The sequence below is a fragment of the Leptosomus discolor genome, chromosome 4 (assembly GCF_034619465.1).
Source record: "Leptosomus discolor isolate bLepDis1 chromosome 4, bLepDis1.hap2, whole genome shotgun sequence".
Classification (NCBI taxonomy): domain Eukaryota; kingdom Metazoa; phylum Chordata; class Aves; order Leptosomiformes; family Leptosomidae; genus Leptosomus; species Leptosomus discolor.
In genome coordinates, this window is record NC_141394.1 from 38078484 (window position 1) to 38101213 (window position 22730).

The 22730-nt window shown below is 36.4% G+C and overlaps 1 protein-coding gene across 1 annotated transcript in view; it reads right to left on the reverse strand.

Moving 5' to 3' along the window:
* GALNTL6 (polypeptide N-acetylgalactosaminyltransferase like 6) overlaps positions 1–22730 on the reverse strand; it is a 477188-nt gene that overhangs the window by 268146 nt on the left and 186312 nt on the right. The window contains exon 3 of the mRNA XM_086464318.1: positions 12094–12232. Within this exon, the coding sequence (XP_086320444.1) occupies positions 12094–12232 (139 nt within the window). The remainder of the gene's footprint in view (positions 1–12093; positions 12233–22730) is intronic.

Below are 22730 nucleotides of genomic sequence, written 5' to 3' on the forward strand. Positions count from 1 at the left end.
GGGTAGATTTAGACCGGATATAATGAAAAAATCTTTTTTACAATGAGGGTGGTGAAACACTGGAACAGGCTGCCTGGAGAGGTAGTAGAAGGCCCATTCCTGGAAACATTCAAGGCCAGGTTGGACGGGGCTTTGAGTAACCTGATCCAGTTGAAGATGTCCCTGCTCACTGCAGGGGGGTTGGACTAGATGACCTTTAAAGGTCCCTTCCAACCCAAAATATTCTAAGATTCTATTCTGCCTTTACTACTAATCTCCAGTTAATCTCCTAGAACCTCTTCCCAACACTTTCTTGGAGGCAAGGACTCTATCTTCCTACTGACTTCCACAGTGATAACATTTTATGGTTTCTAGCTACTGTATGATTGGAGGAGTATTTGTACCAGTCATGCACGCTGTACTGATTTGCCTATTCTCTTTCCTCCTAGTAAGTCTGAAGATATAACTAATATACAAGTTACTCCTAAGATTATCTCCTCTACCCCTAAACACACACATAGTAACTGCTTGTAGTCAGGCAGAAAAGATCACACAGAACAAAGATTGCACCCCCTTACTCCATACGGCAAGTTAGCTATTAAAGCAAAATATTTTACTTCTGCAGTATAATCCTACTGCATTCTGGTACCATTATAAAGGCAAACTGGGAAGTGGAAGTCCATTGTGTTCTCCAGGCAGATTTCTTTTTTTTTAAAAGAAAATTTAAAGAAAGTGGGTATTTCAAATTCTTGAGCTTTTAAACCATGCATTTGCCCTAGACACTTAAAAACACAGAACTTTTCAGGCAGAGTTCAGTCAAATAATAACTAGTCTTTTGGATGCACTTTTCAAAATGAATAAATGGCTGCCATGAAACCAGATTATTTTAAGTCCTTGGAAAGCAAGGTCACTTATTTCAAAAGTGTCGTATTAAATCAACAACTTTGGAGGGGGTAAGGGAAGGAAGAAACTACCATACATACCTAGGACTCACGGCAGGAATGCTGTTCAAGGGGGAGAAGAACCTGATGATTGAAACTAAGAAAAACACTCCTACTCAGCATAACCATTTTCTGCTTAACCTTCACAGAATACTACAGATTGACTTTAATTAAAGTACCATGGATGTTTTCCTAAAGATGTGTCTTTTCCTGCACTTAAACATCGCATATTTAATTGCGGCACAGAAGCACTTATTCATGGAACAATGCTGAATATTAGGTTCAGAAGCTAAGGTTACAAGAATGACAATTTCTAGGCATAAATGTTAATAGATTTCTGCAAACTTATTATTTAACGAACTCTGAAATCTCAGAACAATTTCTGTGTTAAGTCTGAAAATTATATACAAATGCCTTGGCAGAAATAACCAGGAAAAAAATAACCATGATAAGCAACTGTCATCCTGCCAGGTAAGTAACTCACACCTGTATTTTCTTACTGAAGTCACTACATTAACATTCAGAACAAAGGGACTTTAGAAAAGGAGAACGTGCAAGGGGCATTACACATTTCCCTCTCACAAATCCTCAGAATTATGAAATAACTTTAGCAATTTGGACATTGCCAGAAAAAAATTTTATAGACACAAACGCTTGTGTATGTATGAAAAAAATTGGTACCAAACAATGACTTAGCTGATGAATCAGATACAAGATCATTTTAACGAGATTATTATTAATTTTCAAGATTATTAACAATGACCAAACATTATGAACCTTGAATTACGCTTTCAAAAACTGCTATCCCTGATCAATCTTGTCTTTCTTTCCATGATATTTCAGAACTTAATATCAGGTATTTCTTATCAAAGATTAAAACTACATCATTAAATTTGTCCCTTAGAGACTTTCAGATGAGATCTGTAAAAACAGAAGACCTCTCCACCAGGGCGTGAGCTGTTTCCAAATTAGTTTTCAAAGCAGTAAGTACCTCTTCGCTACCTCTGGCCAAAGAATCTCCTTCCTCTCTCCCTTCCATTATTAGATACATTAGTAAGCACTAACCATAGTTATGACTCAAGTATGTAATTTACTACCATTGTGAAAAACTGAACTCTGAAAGCTGCACCACACTGTCTGTGTTACACACAGCTCCCACAGGTCACCAGAAAACAGCTACTGTGAAATCAAATTTCTTTACAAAAAGGTAAGGTAGAAACTATTTGTAAATAATTTGTATAGTGAAAAATGTTAAATATACATAACTGACATAGCAGAACTTTCTACTTTCTTTGTATTTGGCATGCTGATCCTACAGTTTGTTATGTTTTCATATCTGGGCGTTTGGCTCCAGGAGTTCAAGGCTTATTCATAAAAATGATACACTGTCACACCCTTTAAGTTGCTTTAGAACACTTAATACCAATTTACTTATTCCTTTGAGATGCAGAATTATTCTGCTGGATTGAAACAAGAATGAAAACTGAGTTTCTGAATAAAACAATTTTAGAGTCAGTTTCAAAGTTGCAAAGGAAGACTTTTAGAAGGTTAAAAGAATAGTAAGAGATTCCTCTATTCCTGAAATACTAATCTGCCTGAGGAAGAAACAAAAAAAATTGTCACAGAAACACCGGGAACTATTTGCAGCAGGTAATAATAAGACACAACTTGAGAGAGGATCACTCAAAAAAAGAGGTAGTGAAAAGAAGTTACAATTACATTCCTTTGTTATTCACTACCGAGGGTCCTAAGACTATTTGATTTCATTTTGTAGATTGGACTACTCTACTGGGCAGAAATAAAGAAATAGCATCCTTTTATTTCAAGGTATAGGGGTAGTTCTGTTTAATTCCCTGATGAGTTTATAAGTAGGAAAAAAAAAAAAGTCCTAAGACATCATACTAGCTTAAGAAAAGATTCAGAACTGCAAAATTCTCCATCTTTACAGCTCCTCTGTTAACAGAAACACGCAGAACTCTACTACCTCCATAAAAAGTAAACGAAAGAAAACTGGCTTCTAAAATGATGAGAAAGCAGAGCAGGGCTGGCACCTTTTCAGCCACTTGACAGCGAAAGCCGATTCATAAAAGCAGCAATTTGTTTGACCCTGTGGGTATAACAACAACAACAGTATTTTATGCACATTAAAGGATGACAATAGCAACGCCTTGGCCAGTTACCAGGCTTTGTGCCTTCTAGACACATCAACCACCTTGTAAATCACCCTTTCTAATAGATAATAGCATAGGAGAACTTCAATGTCTTGCAGACATCCCATTGCTGCATTGAGGAAGCAAGGTAGCAGCCTACTATGGCAGTTACTGGATAATAAAAGTAGCCCATCTCCAATTTTCTCCTCTTACAGGAAGTGCCAGAGAAAGTTAGAGCAAAACAGAAAGATTTTCAGCCTCCCCCCCGCCCCCCCCCCCGGCTTTGTCAGCACACAGTCTCTTAGCTGAGGTGCTTTTTCAGATCTGACCTTTTCTTTCCCTTTATTAAAGGAACTACAGCATCCACTAGGCTCCCAGCTATTGACAAGCCCTCTATAAGCTACCAGGACAAAACACTTTCCAGTGAAGATTTACATAGTAATTGTCTTAGCATGTCAAAGTATTCAATTTACAGCAACAAGCTTCAGTCACACCATGTTTCTGTTCCAATCTAGCCTTGTCAACCAAGCCTGATAAAGCAGCGATAACTAGTAATTTCTGCTGCCATTTGACAAGGCTGTAAGATTAGCTTGGGTGTGAGCTAATGGAGGGGAAAGCAACCTTTATTTTCACAGAGGCTCACAGCTGGGAAGCAAGCAGGCATTACTGGGTATGGGCCTCAATAAATGTCACAACACTTTTCCCTACTAGAACAAATAAACCTTCTCCAAAACATTATTGCTATTTTCATTAAAAAAAGATCAAATTGTACAGTAGAAATAATTTGCATTATTGCTATTAAATGCACTAACAAACAACATGTCTTGTAAACTAAACAGGCAAAGCCCTGTGTTATTTAAGTAGGTTTGCCTCAGCATGGACTTCATCAGAACTGATAGCGCCAAACTAGGTACTTGTTACTTTACGTCAAATTGCATCATTTTGGTCTGTCACAGACAGTCTCTCCAGCAGCACTGCATGTCTTTGAAGAAACCAAAGCTAGTGAGTTTGCCTTGCTTTGTCCTTCAAACGAAAAGGTTTCTCTAACCAAGGGAAGAACGTAAGAGGCAGATAAGGCTTATGACACAAAGCACATTTATGGTTGCAAAGCTTTGTTTTACAAGATTGTGAAGTATAAAATCATTACTCATGGAAAGATCTTACAAAACATTTTTTTAAAAAAAGAAATCATTTTTTAACATGCTTTAAGAAACTTCTGTACTCACCCGTATGTATTAAATCTAGGTTTGGGCGGGGGGAGAATGGTATAGTATTATAGTATTTTTATACTATCTCAAAATCCCTCACAAGCAAGCCGACATTACAGGCATCTTAGTACTATAATTATATTCCAGCTTAAACCTTCTACTTTATTACTTATGAAATACAAAATATCAGCAGGCAGTCCAATTTATAGAAAATATACACATATACACAAACACCCAAACCACGTTTTTGAGGGGAGAGGATTACAGAAATATCAATGTACTCAAAAATCACTCTTTTACACCCAGCATATTTATCCAATTGTCTCTCAAAAGTCAGGCAGACTTTTTAACATGACCAATAAAAAGCCTCTATTTTGAATCTAGGTTAATTTTCCTGGCTGAAAAAAAAAGAAACAGGATTAGAATCCCAGTTTTTTGTCATCTCGAAGTGCGTTTTAAGAATGCTAGTTCTGGGACAAACTAACCCGTGACATTCAACTACCCTTTAACTTCTGTGTCAGAAATCCTAATTATCCTTTTACCACCCACCCTTACATTCCAAAGCTATTCTGTAGGCTTCTAGGAACCCTCCGGTGTATAAGCCACTCCTCGCAGTTTTGTGCCAGTCCTCAGGTACCTCTCCTGTGTGATTCACAATTGCTGTGATCATTCAAAGACAGTTGAGAATAGTCTCAAAATGGTATCAGTTCCTTCAGAATTCATGGGTACATCCCACCAGGACCCATGGACTTACTGTGTCCAGTTTGCTTAAGCATTTTAAGACAATCCTTCTGTGATCTACCAACACCTCTCCTCCACTCCATTTCACAGCAATATGTGACCACACTCACACCTCCCTCAACGTCATCTCCCATACACAATACGTATGATATTACTAGGTCTGACCAGTGTCTACAACACCAAAAATCACAGCCAGCAGACATGGAAGCAAACACTGTGAGAGTGCTGCTGTCAGACCTCATGGACCACACATGTCAGCATGATCAGTAAGTTCTCATGCCTGCTACCACACCTTGTGGCCAGCACAGCCTTCAGAAAATTAGAATTTGATAAGGTTATCCATAACCAAACCAGGCAAAATAGAAAGAAGTTGCTTTTTCATTCCAGCCTTGCTGCACATTTGCTGTCCTTATTACATGAGTGATAACAGTTAATTCTGTTGCCAGTGAGAATGTACGGCTGGCACTTGTTGTGTTTTGTTAATATTGGAGCTGAAATTTCATTTGCTTAAGAAGTATCCAGTCTTATGCAAATTCACATTAGATACATGTCTAATTGTAAGAAAAATACTTGGAAACGAAGGAAGAACAGATATATAAAAAAAGCAAGGTATACTGAGGCTTTTCATAAAACTATTAAATTAATAGCAATATAACAACATCACTTTCACCTGTGAGCTGCAAAGCTATGGACCCCCAGAACATTCACATTTCTCACGGATCTTAGTAAAGCTACATTTACTTTCCAGTTTTAGTATTGTGTTATTTGAGAGTTAAAAGTTCTGGCTTTATCCATGGCCAAATGCTAATAGACTTGGCTAACCCAGAGGTACAGAACTGGCTGGAGGGTAAATATCCTTCAGCATTCCTCTCCCTATTAAGCTTAGATTTCATAGTTATATTTACCACAGTTTGCTATTTTCTCAGCAGCGTGGGAGGCTTTAATGGATTCTAAGTAACGTGCAAGGCATCTAAACACACAAGAACTACTTTCTTCCACTTGTGTAAACAGCTTATTTCTTTTATCAAATTCTTTTCAGTAAACAGAAACAGACCGATCAGGCTTGGACTCTCCTCACTGGCCTATTAAACACTGCAGCCTCTTTCCCACCAAGATGATGGAAGGGGAATCATCAATCTTCAGTCACATTTTAGCTGTTGCTGCCATAATAAAAAACACACAAAGCACCCAGAAAGCACTTGGGAATTATTCCATGTTATTTGTTACTATCAATAAATACCATGCAGAGGAACTGACAGAAGGCATGACAGAGACAGAAGGCCACAAGATTTCCTGAGTATAGAATATTCCTGATCCTTTTTTGAGAAGCTGCATTTTGAATGGGATGCCCTGAAGCAATTGCAGAGAACAATCTGGTGAGGCTTGGAAATGGGGACATTGCCTATAATTGACCACATGACTTTCCACCTTCACTACATTATGAAGTAACTACACAAAATGCTTGAAAAGCAGTCACAGTAATAAAGTCCAGCTTTCTCACCACCCCACTAAAAGCACAATTTGAGTTTAACCAGTTCCTCTGTGGCCAGCTGAGGTTAAGGTAATACCGGTAAACAACAGTATGAAGCAACGCAGCATGTATGTGTGTATGAAGACATTTCTGACTTCCCAAAGTGAATGAGAATTAGAAAGAAACGTGCTACTCTTAGTTTCTTTCAACATATAATAAAAAGTTAAATACCAGATCAATCCAAACAACTAATTACTTCCATGTGCCTTATTAAATATAGTGAAGTTCAGCATACTTAAATTAGATTAAATGATTTTTCTTTTAATGCCTTGAAGCAGGACAACCTAAGCCTATCCTAAAGATCAGAGAATGCTGAAGGAATTCATTAGAATCTATCTTGGAGAACTGGATTAAAGATAGATTTTTACATATTTCTAAGGAAAATATACACATCTTAAAGTGTGACAAATGCACCGTATGTCTAAAAAGAAAGTAATTAAATACATTCAATGCAATAACTGAAAATTTTTAGAGTAATCAGATACAGTTATGCAGTAGTTTGTATAACTATAATATTTATATAATATATACCTTTCCCATGTGAGTCTAGCAATTCTAGTCTTCCCGCAAAATTTACTGAAATATAATTAAGGATTAACAGTAACTCCGCAACTATTCCAAGGACACACAAAAAATCAGCCAAATAAAAAAAAAACCAAACTCCCCTAAGAAACCCCATCACATATTCATTTTAGCCTCTTTTAAAAATACAAGGGACAGCAACCATGCTGCATTCAAATATTTTGAGAAAGAAACATTCAGGCATTCTTTCAGCTTCTGCTGCTGACGAAGACGAAGAGTTGAAAAGTTTCAGTTATGCAGGACAGGTACAGTGAAATTTGCCTTTTTTATTATTAAAAAGAAAGAAAATCTCATTTGTGTTCAGGACACAAGATCTCACAGCTTTAAGCTAGACACTTGTATTTCCTTGAATATGAAAATGCATTTCTTCTGAGGCCTGTGAAAAATTTAATGTAAGAAATATGAGTAGTTTAGACCTCTGAAAAAGAATACTTCTGGGAGAGACAGCAAAGGGCCACCACATCACACAGCAACAGCAAGACCAGCAGCCAATGCTTGGAAACACTGACTCCAGCCCATAAGGGCTAAAAACAGATATCACAAAAATCAGATTGGGCATCCTTAATGTACAATATGAACATTAAGAATTTCATTACAAAATTAATCTAGCTATGCCCAGGGAAACCTAAAAAGGATTGGATTTCTTGTGAGAGATTATTCAGGCAAGCCAACAAGGATTTGTGCATCTGATCTGTGACTACACAAGTTATCAACAATTAATCCACAAATTGTAGATAAAAGGAGACCCATTCTTGAAATCAAGCTATACAAACATTCCAAACCCAAAGATTTTAAACGATAATGCTTGCACCTCTAATGGTATTAGGAATTAACTTGAATTCCTTGATTCAAGAATGAAAATCTAAAAAAGTGGATGCCCTAGTTCACAAGGACTTTGGAGTTTGAAACATATAGTTTGAAAGGATGTACCACAAAATTTATATTCACTGTTCAGTCTAGATGTTTGCAATCATTCCCCCAAGCCTCATTAAAATCACATTTTGAATGCCATTCGAAATTTGTATCAGATTCAGTTTTGTTTGTGTGAACAAAACTGGTATGAATGGCAGAATATTTAATAATTGAGAAGGTAAGAATTAATGGCAACTGCTATACTAAACAGTTAGAATAAGTAGCATTTGTGTCTCTACAATAGAAAACAATACTGCCAGCATTCTTCCTAGCTTTAGCAGGTTTGTTGTACTCCAGATTACAGAAAGCGGCATGGGCAGGTAAAAGAAAAAATAAAACACTCTTCTTGTGGGTTTTGAAGTATTTTTCATATTGGTACAGAACTTCTAACTATTAAATAGTAATTGCATTGCCAACTATCAATACTATGCAAAACTCATAATGTTGCCTTCCACTTTAGGTGACCAGAACACTTATTTTCACCAAATCAGTCCTGAAACCCAACAAACTGAGATGATAACCCTGTTTCAGATTTTTATTTTGATTTGGGAAAAGAAAAAAAAAAAAGGCACAAAGTTGTTTTGCTTGGTTGGTTTTTGCTGGTTTGCTTTTGGTTTGTTTTGTTTGGGTTTTTTTGATTTTAAAATTAAAGCCGGGGGTGCAAAGAACAGAGAATTAGCTAATGCAACTTGACGAGGGCACCCACTGTGGGAATGTTTTTGCATGAGAGTAAGAGGCAAGACACCAAAGAACACTTAGAAATGGAAAAAATATTCTTCAAGTGTAGCTGTGAGAGACAGAAAAAACATGGGAGATGTTAGAGGGATGCAACAGAAAAATATTAAGGACACAGGGAAGCTGTTAAGTCAGCCTTAAAATAGAAGTTAATTGTTTCATTTCTCTAGGGATTTTTTACAGCACACACATTTTAGTATATTAAAAAGGAAAGAGGCATCGATCTGAATACATCTTGCTGAAGTACTCTAAATATATCCCACTTAAAAGAAAATAAAAAAGATAACTGTAAAAAAAAAATATTGAAAACTTGGATTTCTCAGAGCTCAATCATTTAAGCATTTGTTCCACCTATCCCCCTCCCAGATGTATTTCGCAAATCTCAAGCCAAATTTCCAAAGAGATCAAGAAGGAGAAAGCTTATTTAGATTAAGAAGTTTTGGTTACCTGCTATCTTTGCATACTTCCCAGAAACCCAAACACTTAGAAGTAGGACTTGAAATTTCTTTGGTCTAAGGCTTTGGAATAAAATATTTTCAGTGAAGTTATTTCAGCCAAATGTAGAAACTACTGTAGCTGCTCTTTCAATTTAAATAACTTTTGATCCAAGCTACAGGATTCACCACTCAGTTTTTGTCATATTTGAAAGTTTCTTTTGTGAATTTTCTCTACTGATGGCAATAAAACCATTCCATTTGCTTCTTTAAAACAAATCCTAGTCAGCATTTTCAGGAAATTAGTCTTCAGCACAGGCAAGCCCCTGTGCAAAGGGGATACATGAAAGAGAGACAGAAGATCAAAACCTCAAAGTTTGTAATAACAGTATACTCCAGAAACATGCAAAAGAAGATAGTTAAAAGCTGAATGGCCATTAGAAGCCCCACAAAGCAAAAGCCCTTTATGATACTCAGAACCTGACCAAACTAGATCTTGCCTGCTATACCTCATCTGAATTACCCACTCTAATTTTATTTCAGTAAGAACACACTTTTCTGGCATTGAAGTTGTATAGTTTTCCAATGAGTTTCTCTGAAAGAAACCTTATGAGATATGAGCTACTTCACATTTCACACACGCTTCTGCAGAGAGGACACATTTCCAAAAGCAAAGTACAGTCTGAGACTGGCCTGCAGCATATTTAACACATAGCAGCTGAGAGACAGGTGTGTTTCTGACATTAGGTCAGAAAGCACTGTCAGGCTTCTCTACCTCTTGGAAATTCAAGACAGAGACTTGCTACAAAGTGTAACCATCAGAAGCACAGAGCCCAGCTTTGTCACCTTAATCGGCATACTACTTAGTACACAAATTCAACCCAAGAACTTTTTTTATCTTTACTCTTAGATGATAAATGATACAGTCAATTAACTAATGGTCTACTTGTGTTACAAAAGTGTTTAACGTAAGGAAGGTTAGAAGGACATGACATAAGTCGGTTCACTCAGGACGCTACCAAAACATCCACTGTACAAGACTTCACTGAATGCCACAGGAGCCTAGTGGAATAGGAATGTGAAAGTGATACAGACACCTAAGGATTCAACCTTCCCAAACAAGACACTTAGGTGAAAGTCACTAAAGGATTTGTACAGAGGGAAGGGGGGCAGATAAAGGCTGGTGTAGCACTGACTTGTTCCTAATATGTCACTTCTGACAACACATCACTCACATTGCTTCTGGGGACATGCATGGAAATGTCATTGACTGTGTGGACAGTGGCGGGTGACAAACAAGTTGTCAGAATACCAACTTACAAAAACACAAAGGGAGGATAAACATGTCAGCTTCCTTTTGTATCTAGTAATTGTCCTCTGCAGTCCTGCTAAAAAAGCAGGACGCTTGATGAGCATATTTATTATGCCAACAATGCAGTTTAACACAGCTTTGAAGTTGTACATTAGAACTCAAACTTCTTGGAAGGACTCTTTACATAAATAATTTCAGGTAACTTGGCAAAGTAGAAGGCAAACAAAGTATATGAAACATACAGCTTGTTAAAAAAAGTTACTACTTTTGACTTAATCCTATGCAAACAACACCAATATATACAAATTAACAGATAAACAGTTTTCTCAATAGAACACAACATGGCAATTAAATAAGAAACAGCTGCAACAACATTTTAAAAAAATATTTGGTTAATTCCTCCACTGTGATTTTTTTTTTAATCTTACTATGCAAAGGTTTTTATACTGTTCATTCTTCAAAAACAACAGTTCCACATTTGACAGAACAAGAAGCGTTAGTTGCCATATTTCCTCCCCCCTTCCCCCTTGAACTTCTGTCAAGCTCTCAAGTTCTGTTCAGTTCCCTGAAGAATTTCAAACTAATTCACACAATAAAATTGTATAGGTTAGGAAGCGAGTAGATATCTTAATCTGAAGCATTGTATAACAAAGGGAATTTTATCCAAAGGAAAATACAAGCCTAGTCATGGAGACAACTAGTTTTGTCACACTCCTGTACCTTTCCCCCATAAACTAATTGCATAGCATCCAACTAAAAGAGGGAAAAACACCACATAAAGAGACAAACCAAATCATCCCCCCCTTCAGAGCTCAGAATGACTCTAGAGGACTAGAGCATGAAGCTTAGAAAGGCATACATGCCCTTTCCTGTTACAGATAGAAAGCTTTACTCTTCATATAAGGGAGACAAAAATTACAGAACATGAAGAGAAAGTTATGTGTGCAGAGAACTGCATGACCATTTTTAGCTCAGTAGTTATTTTCCAGAATAGCCTGTAGGATATTAATGTTATTAAGGAACAATACTATCATCCAATTCCCACAAATTCTGCATGTGCATTTCATCATTGCTCATTTTGTTTTTACATAAGTCTATACTGTGTAATTCAGCTGCACTATCAGCACCTGATAAGCTGTAGCTGTTGGATTGCTTCCACTTTCATGTAAAAAAGCCAAAAGAAACATTTAGAGACACTGGTCCAAACGTTTAATGAAAAATTTTATGCAACTTGTCACCCTGCCCCCAGCCCAAAGATCTACTGCTATTACCAAATGAAAGCCTGAAAAACTACATGAAATGTTATTTATCACTGCTTAACAAACCACTACCCAGAAATGCAATGAAAATCATTCTGTAATTAAGAGACCTTCTATAGTCTTAGTGTGTTACTAATAAGATGAGAGGTCAGTTTAAAAGACAGATAGAGCAAATGATTTAACAAAAATGATAAATTTTCCATTTTGTATTTATTGAAATGGCTGCTTTTTGTTGACCATTTCTTCCAGAAAACAGGTTTAGAGATATACAAAGATATAATCAAACAGTCCAGGAAACAATCTACATACTTAGGATGTCGGATGTCTGGCAGGGATCGTTCCAGTGCTATATTGTTGCTAACAAATATGTTGAAACCATTTTCCCTATAAGCAGAATCATCATGGTCTTCCTCTGTAAGAGGGTACGGCTTTCCATGTTCACCTTTCCCTACAATGAAATAAAACAATTATTTGCCTCAAACTGACAGCACAAAATGGACTACAAAGACAAAAAGAAGTTAGACTGAACTTCAATTAGTACAGTGTCTGGAACATCTCTAAGGAATTTCCTGCAATGTCTTTAGTGACACTCCTATTACTTCCGATACAAAAATACAAAGTAGGTACAAATAACAGGACTCAGAAGACCCTCTGAATTCACCCAATTCAACTACTTTTCCTTCTTTCCAGAGACACAATCAGCTTAAAGCCATTTCATACATCAAAATTTGAATTGTAAATTAAACTAAGACCTTTTTGCATCAGAATCAAGCTTTCATAGAAAAATTAGGAACAAATGGATCATTCCAGCAATACTGCTTTTTATTGATATGAGGAACCTGATTACTCAGTTACCCTACATTTTAGCACCCCACCCCCTACTCACCTTTTCCAAAGCCAACTTTAACATTGAAGTTTAGGATGTCCAACTTTCCAGAACAAATGGTAAGGAAACCAGATGTTTTGCTCTAGGCTCATTGAACACCTTTGCACTCCAAGGGACCAGCCAGATGTACTCAGTGCTTCTAATGTCTCAGCCTGCTGATTTGGTTTCAGAAACTGGTTGCTTTGCTTCCCTAAAGAAGCTTGTTCCCTGGCAAAGCACGGACTTTCTATTCCAGCTTTTTATTCCCAAGTTAGTTCTTATCATCAGTCACCTGGCTTGCTTAGTACCTACCTCAGGCAACTATACCTCTATCTCTTCCAGTCAGAGAGTAGAGAACAAACAAAATCACTTCGAAGAAAATAAGAATATAAAAACCTTCACTTCTTCTCAACTAATTCTTATTCTTGTTCTTGCAGAGGATGAACTCAAGTTTCTAAGCCCTTCACGCCTACTCAGGTTCTCAAGAAAATATGCTTTCCTCTACATCTAATTGATCAGCTTATAACCTCTCTGTCCCTCTCTCTCCAGGCCTGCTCATAAGCGAACACCTCCTTTTACCTGAGCTCTTTTAGAGAAATTAATCAGCTTCCCAGCTGGATTTGATAAGTGACTAAGACCACCTGATCCTCAGCTAATCAGGAGCAGCTGCAGGAGAGGAGAAAGGGGAAAGCAACTGTGAGCCGAGAGAAACATCCAGTGGTATCCTTAAAGCCCCTGAGCCTCTGTCAATGCTCTATTTCATATTGCACATGCACAAAACATTAAAAACATAGAATACACAATTAAAGATGCTGTATTTCCTCAATTTTAGATTTTTTTTTCCAGATGAAATAATAATTTTTTTATTCCAAACGATATATATAATAACAATTTCACTTAAATTCTTAATGAAAATAATTAATGTTACTTACAAGGTTAGATTGCATTATGAAACACTCTTTTGTTTATGCTATTTTGTTACTAACAGGTATCTTGTCATTTTTATTTTCAAATGTCCTCAAATGCACATAAAACACTAATATAATACAATATCTGAGACTAGAGACTAAGCTTCTTGTAACTCTTTATGATTTCATACTAAATACAGGGAGGAACTATAATATTAAAGAGGCAGCTGATGAGTCAGAGTACTACTCACAATTCAATAGTACAATTATATCAAATCTGTTTCATAACACAGTAACAATAAGCTAATGTCATTCAGCCCCCAAGACACAGATGTTTTAGTCCCTCTCTTTCAGCACATATTCTAAATAAACCCAAAGTAACTATTTTAATTTGCTTTTAATAAGAGCTTTATCCATGTAGTTACTAATATAATGGAAATTCCAGAAAAAAATACCTATAAGACATACTATTGCTAATCGATGTTTTTACGATATAATTTTCTGTATATTCCAGCTATTGACCCTGTATGAAGATTCTTTGCTTTTCTTAAAGGAAAAGCTATTTGCATTTCGCTATTCAAAGATGAATATTTTTCATATTAGTAGTTTCTTCGTATTGTCCCCTGCTTGTGAAACTGAAAACAAGTACTTTTAAAGTAGCCTTCCACTCTTCCTCACTGAATATGGAGTACTATCACTGTGCATAAGCCAAAAGAATAGATATCATGGTTGTTATCTAGAGCAACTCAGGAATGGGCTGAACTTTCTCATATTGTCCTGCAGAAGTATTTGACTATTTGCAGTCTGTAAATTGCTTTTGCACTTACACAGTAAGTTGGGCCATGAGGCCCAAATGGAAGTTGTGAAGTAAGACTCTTTCCTAACAGTATACTAGAATATACATGTAAAGCATGAACAGAGGCTTGTTGGCTTTTATGAATCCCATTAATATTTCTACTAGCTTTCTTGTTTGCTTGCTCGCACACCCTGCAGTTCTTCTGATTAGCCAGGAATCAGGTGGTCATCCACCAGATCCAGCTGAAAGCAGTCATCTGATTTCTCTAGAAGACCTCAGGTAAAAAGAGACCGTTTCTTATGAGTGACCTTGGGAGCAAAGAAATAGAGAGCTCAGAAGATAAGCATTAAAAAAAAATAAATACAACCTTTGGATAATCAATAGGTCTGAAGGGTTTCCTTTGTTCATAAAATTGCTATGTATGAGTTTCCTCAGCATCACAAATTATCATAAGCACATTAAAACTCTCTGCTGTCACTGATTTGCTTTCCTAGATGATTGATGGAAACTGCCATCACTGCACACTGGCTTGAAGCTGGACTACCCAAAAATTTACTAAAATGCCAGCATGAGAAAGGGGAACATTGCAATGCAAGAAGAGTAAAATTCTGGTGTAAAAGAGCATGAAGTAATTTAATGTCCTGTTACCAGCTACAGAAGGCTACTTTAAACCCATCAATAGACAGATATTAGCCCTCCCATGCTGTTTGTTCTGGCTGATGGCAAAACAGCAATTCAGAAGGTACATCAGGGTTATAAAGTATTGTAGGGAACAGAGAGAGTAAAAAAAGCCCAACAGTGAATTTTTGGCCTCTTTGCGTTTAAAAGGGGGATCACCCAAATCTGATGGATAAAACCAACTCAGCACTAAGACTTGATACTAATTCTCTGAGGCTGGTTTACAATCGCAGCACAATTAACCCCAGACACTACGGACAATCAGAAATTTTATTTCAGTTACCTTGATTTTGATTTTTCGGGGGCGGGGGGGGGGAAGAACCCAAAAGCATGAGAACAACACATATATTCAACCTGGGCCCAAAAATCCCATCAGAATGCTCCATTGTGTGGGATCCCTAACAGCACTGTTTAATTCATACAGTGCTGTCTAACCTTTGTGATTACAAAGTTATTACACTGATTTTTAACTCAGTACTCAATGTAAGCAACAGTTTGAAAACAGGCTAGATTTTTTTTTTTCCTTAAAACACTATGATGGTTTTGGTGTTGACATCTCCACATTTCTTAGCATTATATTATTGTAAGTGTTTTAATACACCATCTCAAAATGCTTCTCCATAGATATTGAGACAAAAAACTGGTAAAGAAAGATATTATAGACATTCAGATAAAATAATGGCTTGGCCAAATATTAGATGCTCTGTAAGGCTTTTTTAGCCCCACTCAAGGATGTCACTGTCTCCTAGGAAACAATACACTCTGTACCTAGCCCTAAAGGTTTTAAATTTTATGCTTGACAACTTGTGATAACTGATAGTTTAAGAACACCTCAGTTAAAGCATCTTCTGCTTATATTACATACAACAGAAGGAGAATAAACTCTCTTGTTCAGCAGATGGCATGAAAGGAAGAGGATTAGGGTGAGACAAGAAAATAAAAAAAAAACATTCTGTATACTCAGTACAAATGTGGAATAGCAGAATAATGGCTCTGGGTCAGCCATGTTGGAACAGTTGCCAGCTGTGATAACTATAAAGAAAACTGGTATGGTTGGGAAAATATATCAGCTATAAATCAATTTCAACACACAACAAAAGAGGAATTCTGCACTAGTACCACATGCAACAGATAGGGGACCTTATTTAAAATTATAAACAACAAAACACATTGCAACAGGTTCAGGTTTCAGGGTCTTTTGGGTTTTTTTTTTGGGGGGCGGGTGCTTTCATAATTCAGATGAACATTATTTACAATTCAATAGGCATGGTAAAAAAGATTTGCTTTGCCATATAAGTTAAAGGAAGTTAAGCAATTGCTTGACATCTTAACACAGGAAACTAAGTGGATAAAGAACATAAGCCACTCAGTGTCTGTGGGGAAGAACTGTGTACAAATTTGAATTATGTACTGTTTATACTCACTGCTATTAGTTTACTCAGACAAGACTTCACAGTCACACCAAGTCAAGACTGTAATTCGCAAAAAAATCTAAGCACACACTTTAAGTCAAACATTTAAGCATCCTTTAATCCAATAACATTCACGATAGGGAATAAGATTTCTCCATGCACTAAATGCTTTACTAAAAGCAGTTTATTTTAATACATGAACCTACAAATAAGTAAATCTTCTTACTTACATTGCATCTTACTATTTTGGATAAGATAATTCTGCCATTTTTTAAAAGTATATTAGGAATTTTGTCTGCGATCCATAAATATTTCAACAAGAATCTAGTACATTGTATGTGCACATCACACACAAACTCAGATCCCATCCTCTCTCATGAAAGTTCTCATGGGGAGAACTGGTATCTAATCTTAAGCTAGAACAATATTTCAATGCAGAACTGAAGTCCCAGGGGGGGAGAGTGATTGTATTTCTTAGCAAGGGTAGACAGAGGAACACAAATTCAAAATGAATGCAGTCACACATCAGCTTCAAAAAAAACCCTTTAAGAAGTAAAAGGGGAAATAAAGATAAGCTGAATAAAAATATTGAGTGAGACATAATCTTCCACTTTCTTGCCACAAACTTCAACACAATAACCTTTTATGGGAGTCAGAGTGCAACTGGCCAAATCAGAGGGCAAAAACTCTGTTTAAATCAATCTGTAGTGTCTTTTACATATTTTCTGAATGTCCCTAATGCACAGCTGTATACAAGTTTGCCACCTTGCGTTGTGGAGATGGACTTCATATTATTGTGAATAATGAGTATAACAGATTATCAATTCAAACTGCCACCACATTCTGCTTTTTTGGGAAGCGAACTTCCATTTGAGTACAAACAAAATAATTTTCTTCTTTATTTTTCCTTATCCTCCCAGACAGGAAGACAAGGTGCAGCACATCTACTAAAATACTGGTTAAATTACCTTGAACAGAGAGGTGATTTGATAAATTCACAAAATAGGTGTTTTTTGGGTTTTGGTTTGGCTTTTTTTTTTGTTGGTGGTTTTTTTTTTTTTTTACAGTAAATGTCAGCTTCTCCTGGAGTATCCACACTTGGTTCAGTTTTTATCCTGTTTGCTAATTTTGTATTTTTGAAACCTTTAGAAGAGATGTAGGTGAACACTTTTAACCTAAAATTAGTTCAAGAGTCGAATCAGGGACCAGTATGGGCTAGTCCTTGGGATAAAAGAGGAAAAAGGAATTTGTTTTATCGAATCACTTTCTCCTTTCATACTAGCAAAATGACCTGCTTGCTTTGAACAAATGCCTTTTGTAGTTTTGTGTATTTATATTCATTTCCAGTAAAAAGCAGAAAAAATTTATGTCAATAAACTCATGAAGGAATTTTCTTTGCTGATTTGTTATGCAGAGAGAAAATTAAAACTGCATGTGCCTCACGTGAAAGTAACTGCCCTGATGTCAAATGTGATTATCCAAGTAGTAAAAAATGTGTGTAATATATACATATCTTATGGCTTTTCAGATAGAAAATAAGAACACTTTTCTAATTGTATGAGTAGTGAAACAATGGGATAGGCAATCTAGGGAACTGTGGAATCCATAAATAGTCAGGAAAGAAATGATACTGTGCCTCAGAGTGACGATTGATACAACTTTGGTCATCTATTGAGGTTGATCCCAATCTTCAATTTCTATCAACTCTGTGAGAAATAGGAGGAGGACTGGGGATAAGTTGCTGGAATTACATTTTTCCTCAGAGTCAATAAAAGTTGAATGAGAAACTGAAATATATTTATCCCAAGTCTGTTGTACTTTTCCCAAACTTCTCAGAGTATCCCACTAGTTGCACAACTTCATGAGCCTAATTTATAGGAAAGTAATTTAATTGATTTTTACATCAACAGAAATGGGATCAAAAAAACCTATTTGTTTTATTCCTTTTTGCTGCTCTACCTAGTAACAGCTTGGAAAGCCATTGCAGTAAGATTTATGATACTCTTAATTATTTATTAAATAACTCTGTCAAAGTCTGAGGCAATATAAAGGACTTTTTGTTAGCATTTCAGACAGAATTGTCATCAAATCTTACTTGTGCAACTGGGAAAAATAAAGACCTTGTCAAGGAAAATCCTGAACAAAACATTTTCAAGCCAGAAAAAATAATTTCTTTATAAATACATAACTTTTTTTTTTTTTTATTACCGTTTCAATATCAAACTACTACAGAAAACAAACAATCCAAACTTCACTCCAGTTTTCTGGCAGAAAGCGTTCAGATTCCTTCTATTTTATTAACCTTCAGATGCCAGTAGCATATACAGGTTTTCTTTCCAAAGACCATGTAGTCCTCAGCAAGTGGTATAGAAATATTATTGGGAGCGAATATGAGGCCTTGTCCTTTCCGGATTGCTGTTATAGTAACGTGATGGCTGGCAGGAGAAATACGAACTAAATTGCTTCTCTCTTCAGGAATGGCCTTATACAAATACCATAGGTTGGGAGAAAAAAAGGAAGAAAAAGACACAACTTTAAATTTTGTTATTTGACTGCCTTCTCACATTCAGAACTGAAAAATAAAAAAACAAACCACAAGAACAAAAAAAACAGAGAAGAGAGAAGAACATGCTCCATAAAAAATTTAAAAGGGTACATTCAGATTGCACTGCTGTTGGATCTTCAGAGTATTTGCTTATCATTCACATGAGATAAAAATGAAGGAAATCTGTTGCTAACATAGACATGAGATCGATACTTATGGCAATAATGTGTTCCCCCATCCCTCAGCAAAAAGAAATCTCATCCTGGGTAGGAGGTAGATTAAGGAAGCACGTTTCCTGGAGATGAGAGGGCCAAACAGGAACTTTGGAAATGTACTTATTTTACATATGTTTGGAAAGAATGTCTGTAAAAAGAAAAGAAAAAAAAGTAATGCAAAAAAAAAAAAGTTGTAAACCACAGCTTTTTATCTGCATTAGACATAATTTCCATATTTCTACAGACTAACTAGACTTGAGCTGACCCTTCGTCTTAATCTAAGATCATAAGTTCTGTGTTAGACTGCAAGGAAAAAAATGGCACAAGATTTTTTTAAGAGTCTATGAAGCGGGAGAAGCTGATTACCAGTTTCTGTATACACTAAGGGCAGGGTAGTGTTTCCTGTGCTCTTCTTGAAAGCTGAAACAAGAGAAACTGCCACCAAAAGACAGAGTGGTGAAGCAGGGCAGCTGAAAGATGAGATGAGCAGTACTGGTGGTGAACAGAAGAATGAAGGAGCACTGCAAGTGGAGCAAGAAACAGCAACATCTGGCAGAGTGGCCGAAGTCCCAGGTCACAGCACCAAAGCTCTGGCATCTTGGATTGGGCCTTGTTGAATCACAGGACAATACAGTTCCCAAAAGTAAGGAAGGTTTTAGTTCAGGAGTGGGGAACAATCAGTTAGCCTAGCTGTTGCCTGGACAAAGCGGACTGCAAAATTATTACTGTTACACTTAACAAATGAGCCCTTATGTTATTTGTTTATCTTTAATAAAATATTGTTTGCTGAGTCAAGCAATTTGCAAGAAGAAAAAATGAGCTCAGTGCTCTTCAGATTAATTCTTGCAGGTATCTAGGCATTTTACTAGACATCACTTTAAAATTCAACCTGGCCCTTGCTGTTGGCAGTTGTGTCCTAGTAGAAAAGGTGCATTATAGATCTAAAAGTTGGAACAATCCACCTCTGCTTATGAAAACTTTTACATTTTGGTTATTTGAAATCAAGACAGTGTGCTTTATCTTAAATATGTGCATTTTCTGAATCAATAATTAATTCCTAAATCTTACAGCCTGTGCTTTATGGAACATTAAAGTAGTGTATCCCTCACCTTTATCATCGATTTGAAACATTAAAATGCAGCCTCTGAATTTCCAACATATGCATTGCAGAGTAAAAATACAGTGTGCATGGGAAAAGCAATTGTTTTAAAATACATTATGAGGCTGATCAGCAGCATTGTTGTGTTTCATCAGAAGGGTGACTGCATATGAACCCTGAAAAGTAAATTGTCTGAAGGCTTGAACAAACACTTCACAACAATAAGAATATTAAAAAAAAAAAAAAAAGAAACTATGGTTTTTAACACTTGCTGCAAGTGCTGCAAGTACCTCAACGGCTGGGCAGGCAGAAAGACCCCCTTTCCCACTAATAAATCTAGGGGAAAAAAAAAAAAACAACGAAGAAAAAAAAGAAGGCCATACTATTTGGTCTGTCCAGTGTATTTAGAATCCCACAGTGTACAATGCAAGATAAGCAGCAACACATACTGTTTTGATATGAATTGCTCTATCACTACAGCAGAGCAGCAATATCCTCAGTAACATTCTGCAGGCTGAACTGAATCTAATCATAACTCTGTGGCTAAGGGATGCACAGCACATCTTCTATTTAGTCTAAGTACTTATCACCAAATGCCACAGCCACTGGAACACTTTTTTCATTTAACATTACAACAGACTAGCTGTAGACCATTAATCAGAGCCAAACACCGAATAAGCAAGCATGTGAGAAACAGAACTCAACCATACAAAAAGGCTTTGCAGTTTGGTTTAGTAACTTAACAACCTGCTAGGATAAAAAGGACGTACTATGGAATAAGATTATGTGAGAAAAAAAAAATCTACTAATAGCGGCAAGGAGTTTGTTTCAGTGTTTAAATAAATTAATTCATACAAACTGCATCAAGAATGGCATTCCAGCAGTCTCTAGTATGAGTGGGTCTTCTGTAATTAAAGAATGTATCCAAGCTGATCTCAAACTAAAGTGTTACTAACATAGTACACACTAAACAGCTCCACAAAGTTAACGCAAAATTACAGTTGCGTAGGTAGTTTTAGAAAGTCCAGAAATACAAAATGATAGGGTTCTAACAGCTTTAATTAACACGAGACTCTTCCCTCCCCCTGTTTTTTTCTTCATTCTAAGATGAATTATAACCATGTCATTTACCATATACCATCATAGCAAAACAAACAGGATGTGCCACGGAACAAATCTATTAATAGGAGTTCTTTAATTTTTTATTTTCTTTTCTTTAAGGAATTCAGGCTAACCTAGCTCTACAAGTTGCATTTGTGGCTTTTGATGGAATAACCTGTAAAAAATAATTTAGCTATGTATGAGTCAACAGCATGCAATAGTGTAATCACTCTTACACTAGAAGCACTACTCCATGATATGTACCCTACAGAGAAAGAAAACATGACCTGTCGCAGCTCCCAGCAAATTTAGCCTCTAAGACCCATAACAAAAAAAAATGAAAAATAATCCATTCTTAAATGGTGAGATAGTAAATATTCACCATTAAAAGTTTAAGGCAGACCAGGAATAAGAAGTGTGCCACCTGATTCAGTGACAAGGCCATCCTTCTTCCTTCTGTAAAGCTGAGAAGAGCGTTCATAAGCAAGTAGAGTTTGCACACTAAGGGCCAAGAAGATAACTTCCTCAGGCAGTATATATGCATTTTATTTCTTCTTCAGGTCCACTTGGATTTATGCATTATAAAATACAGCGCCATATTTCTCAGATGACAATTGGTTTAATATGAAACTGAAGCTGCGTATGCAAATAATTATCTTGCTTAATAAAAAAACAGGTACACCCCCCTCCAAATTCAGAGATTTATCCTCAGGACAAGCAATATAAGCTGAGGGAACTGTAATAACATTTTAAGGTAACTGCAAGGCGCAGTTATGGCAGATAAACAATGGAAACTCAAGTTACGTCACATTCTTGGGATTGGTCTACCTTAGTCCTTCTGCTTTGCTTATAATACATGTTTTTCTACCACACCCAAAGCAACACTTTAAATCTCAATGCTCTTCTCCTCTTGGCAAATCAGATACATTACTCTCCTGAAAACTGTTTTGATACTACATACACTGCTGCATATACTCACTGCTACCACACTTCCCAGTGTCTGCCTTTCCTTCTTTTTATAGGATACTACTAATGCTGCAATCATTAATATTGCCTTTTATCATTCATTTTGTGGTTTAAAACACATTCTTCATTTGAAGGAGCCTTATGACTGACTGACATTCTTGTGTTAAGGAGAACTAAAATTAATTCTTGACCTGCTACGAGCACAGCTTTTTTCATCCCTTGCCATTGATCCACCTCCTTCTGAATAACAGGAGTCTAATTAATGTCAACTATTTTTCAAATCCCTGACACAAATTTGCATTAATTTCCTGTACTAAAGCTGACTGAAATTTCCAGTCAATATATGCTGTGGAATCAAGCA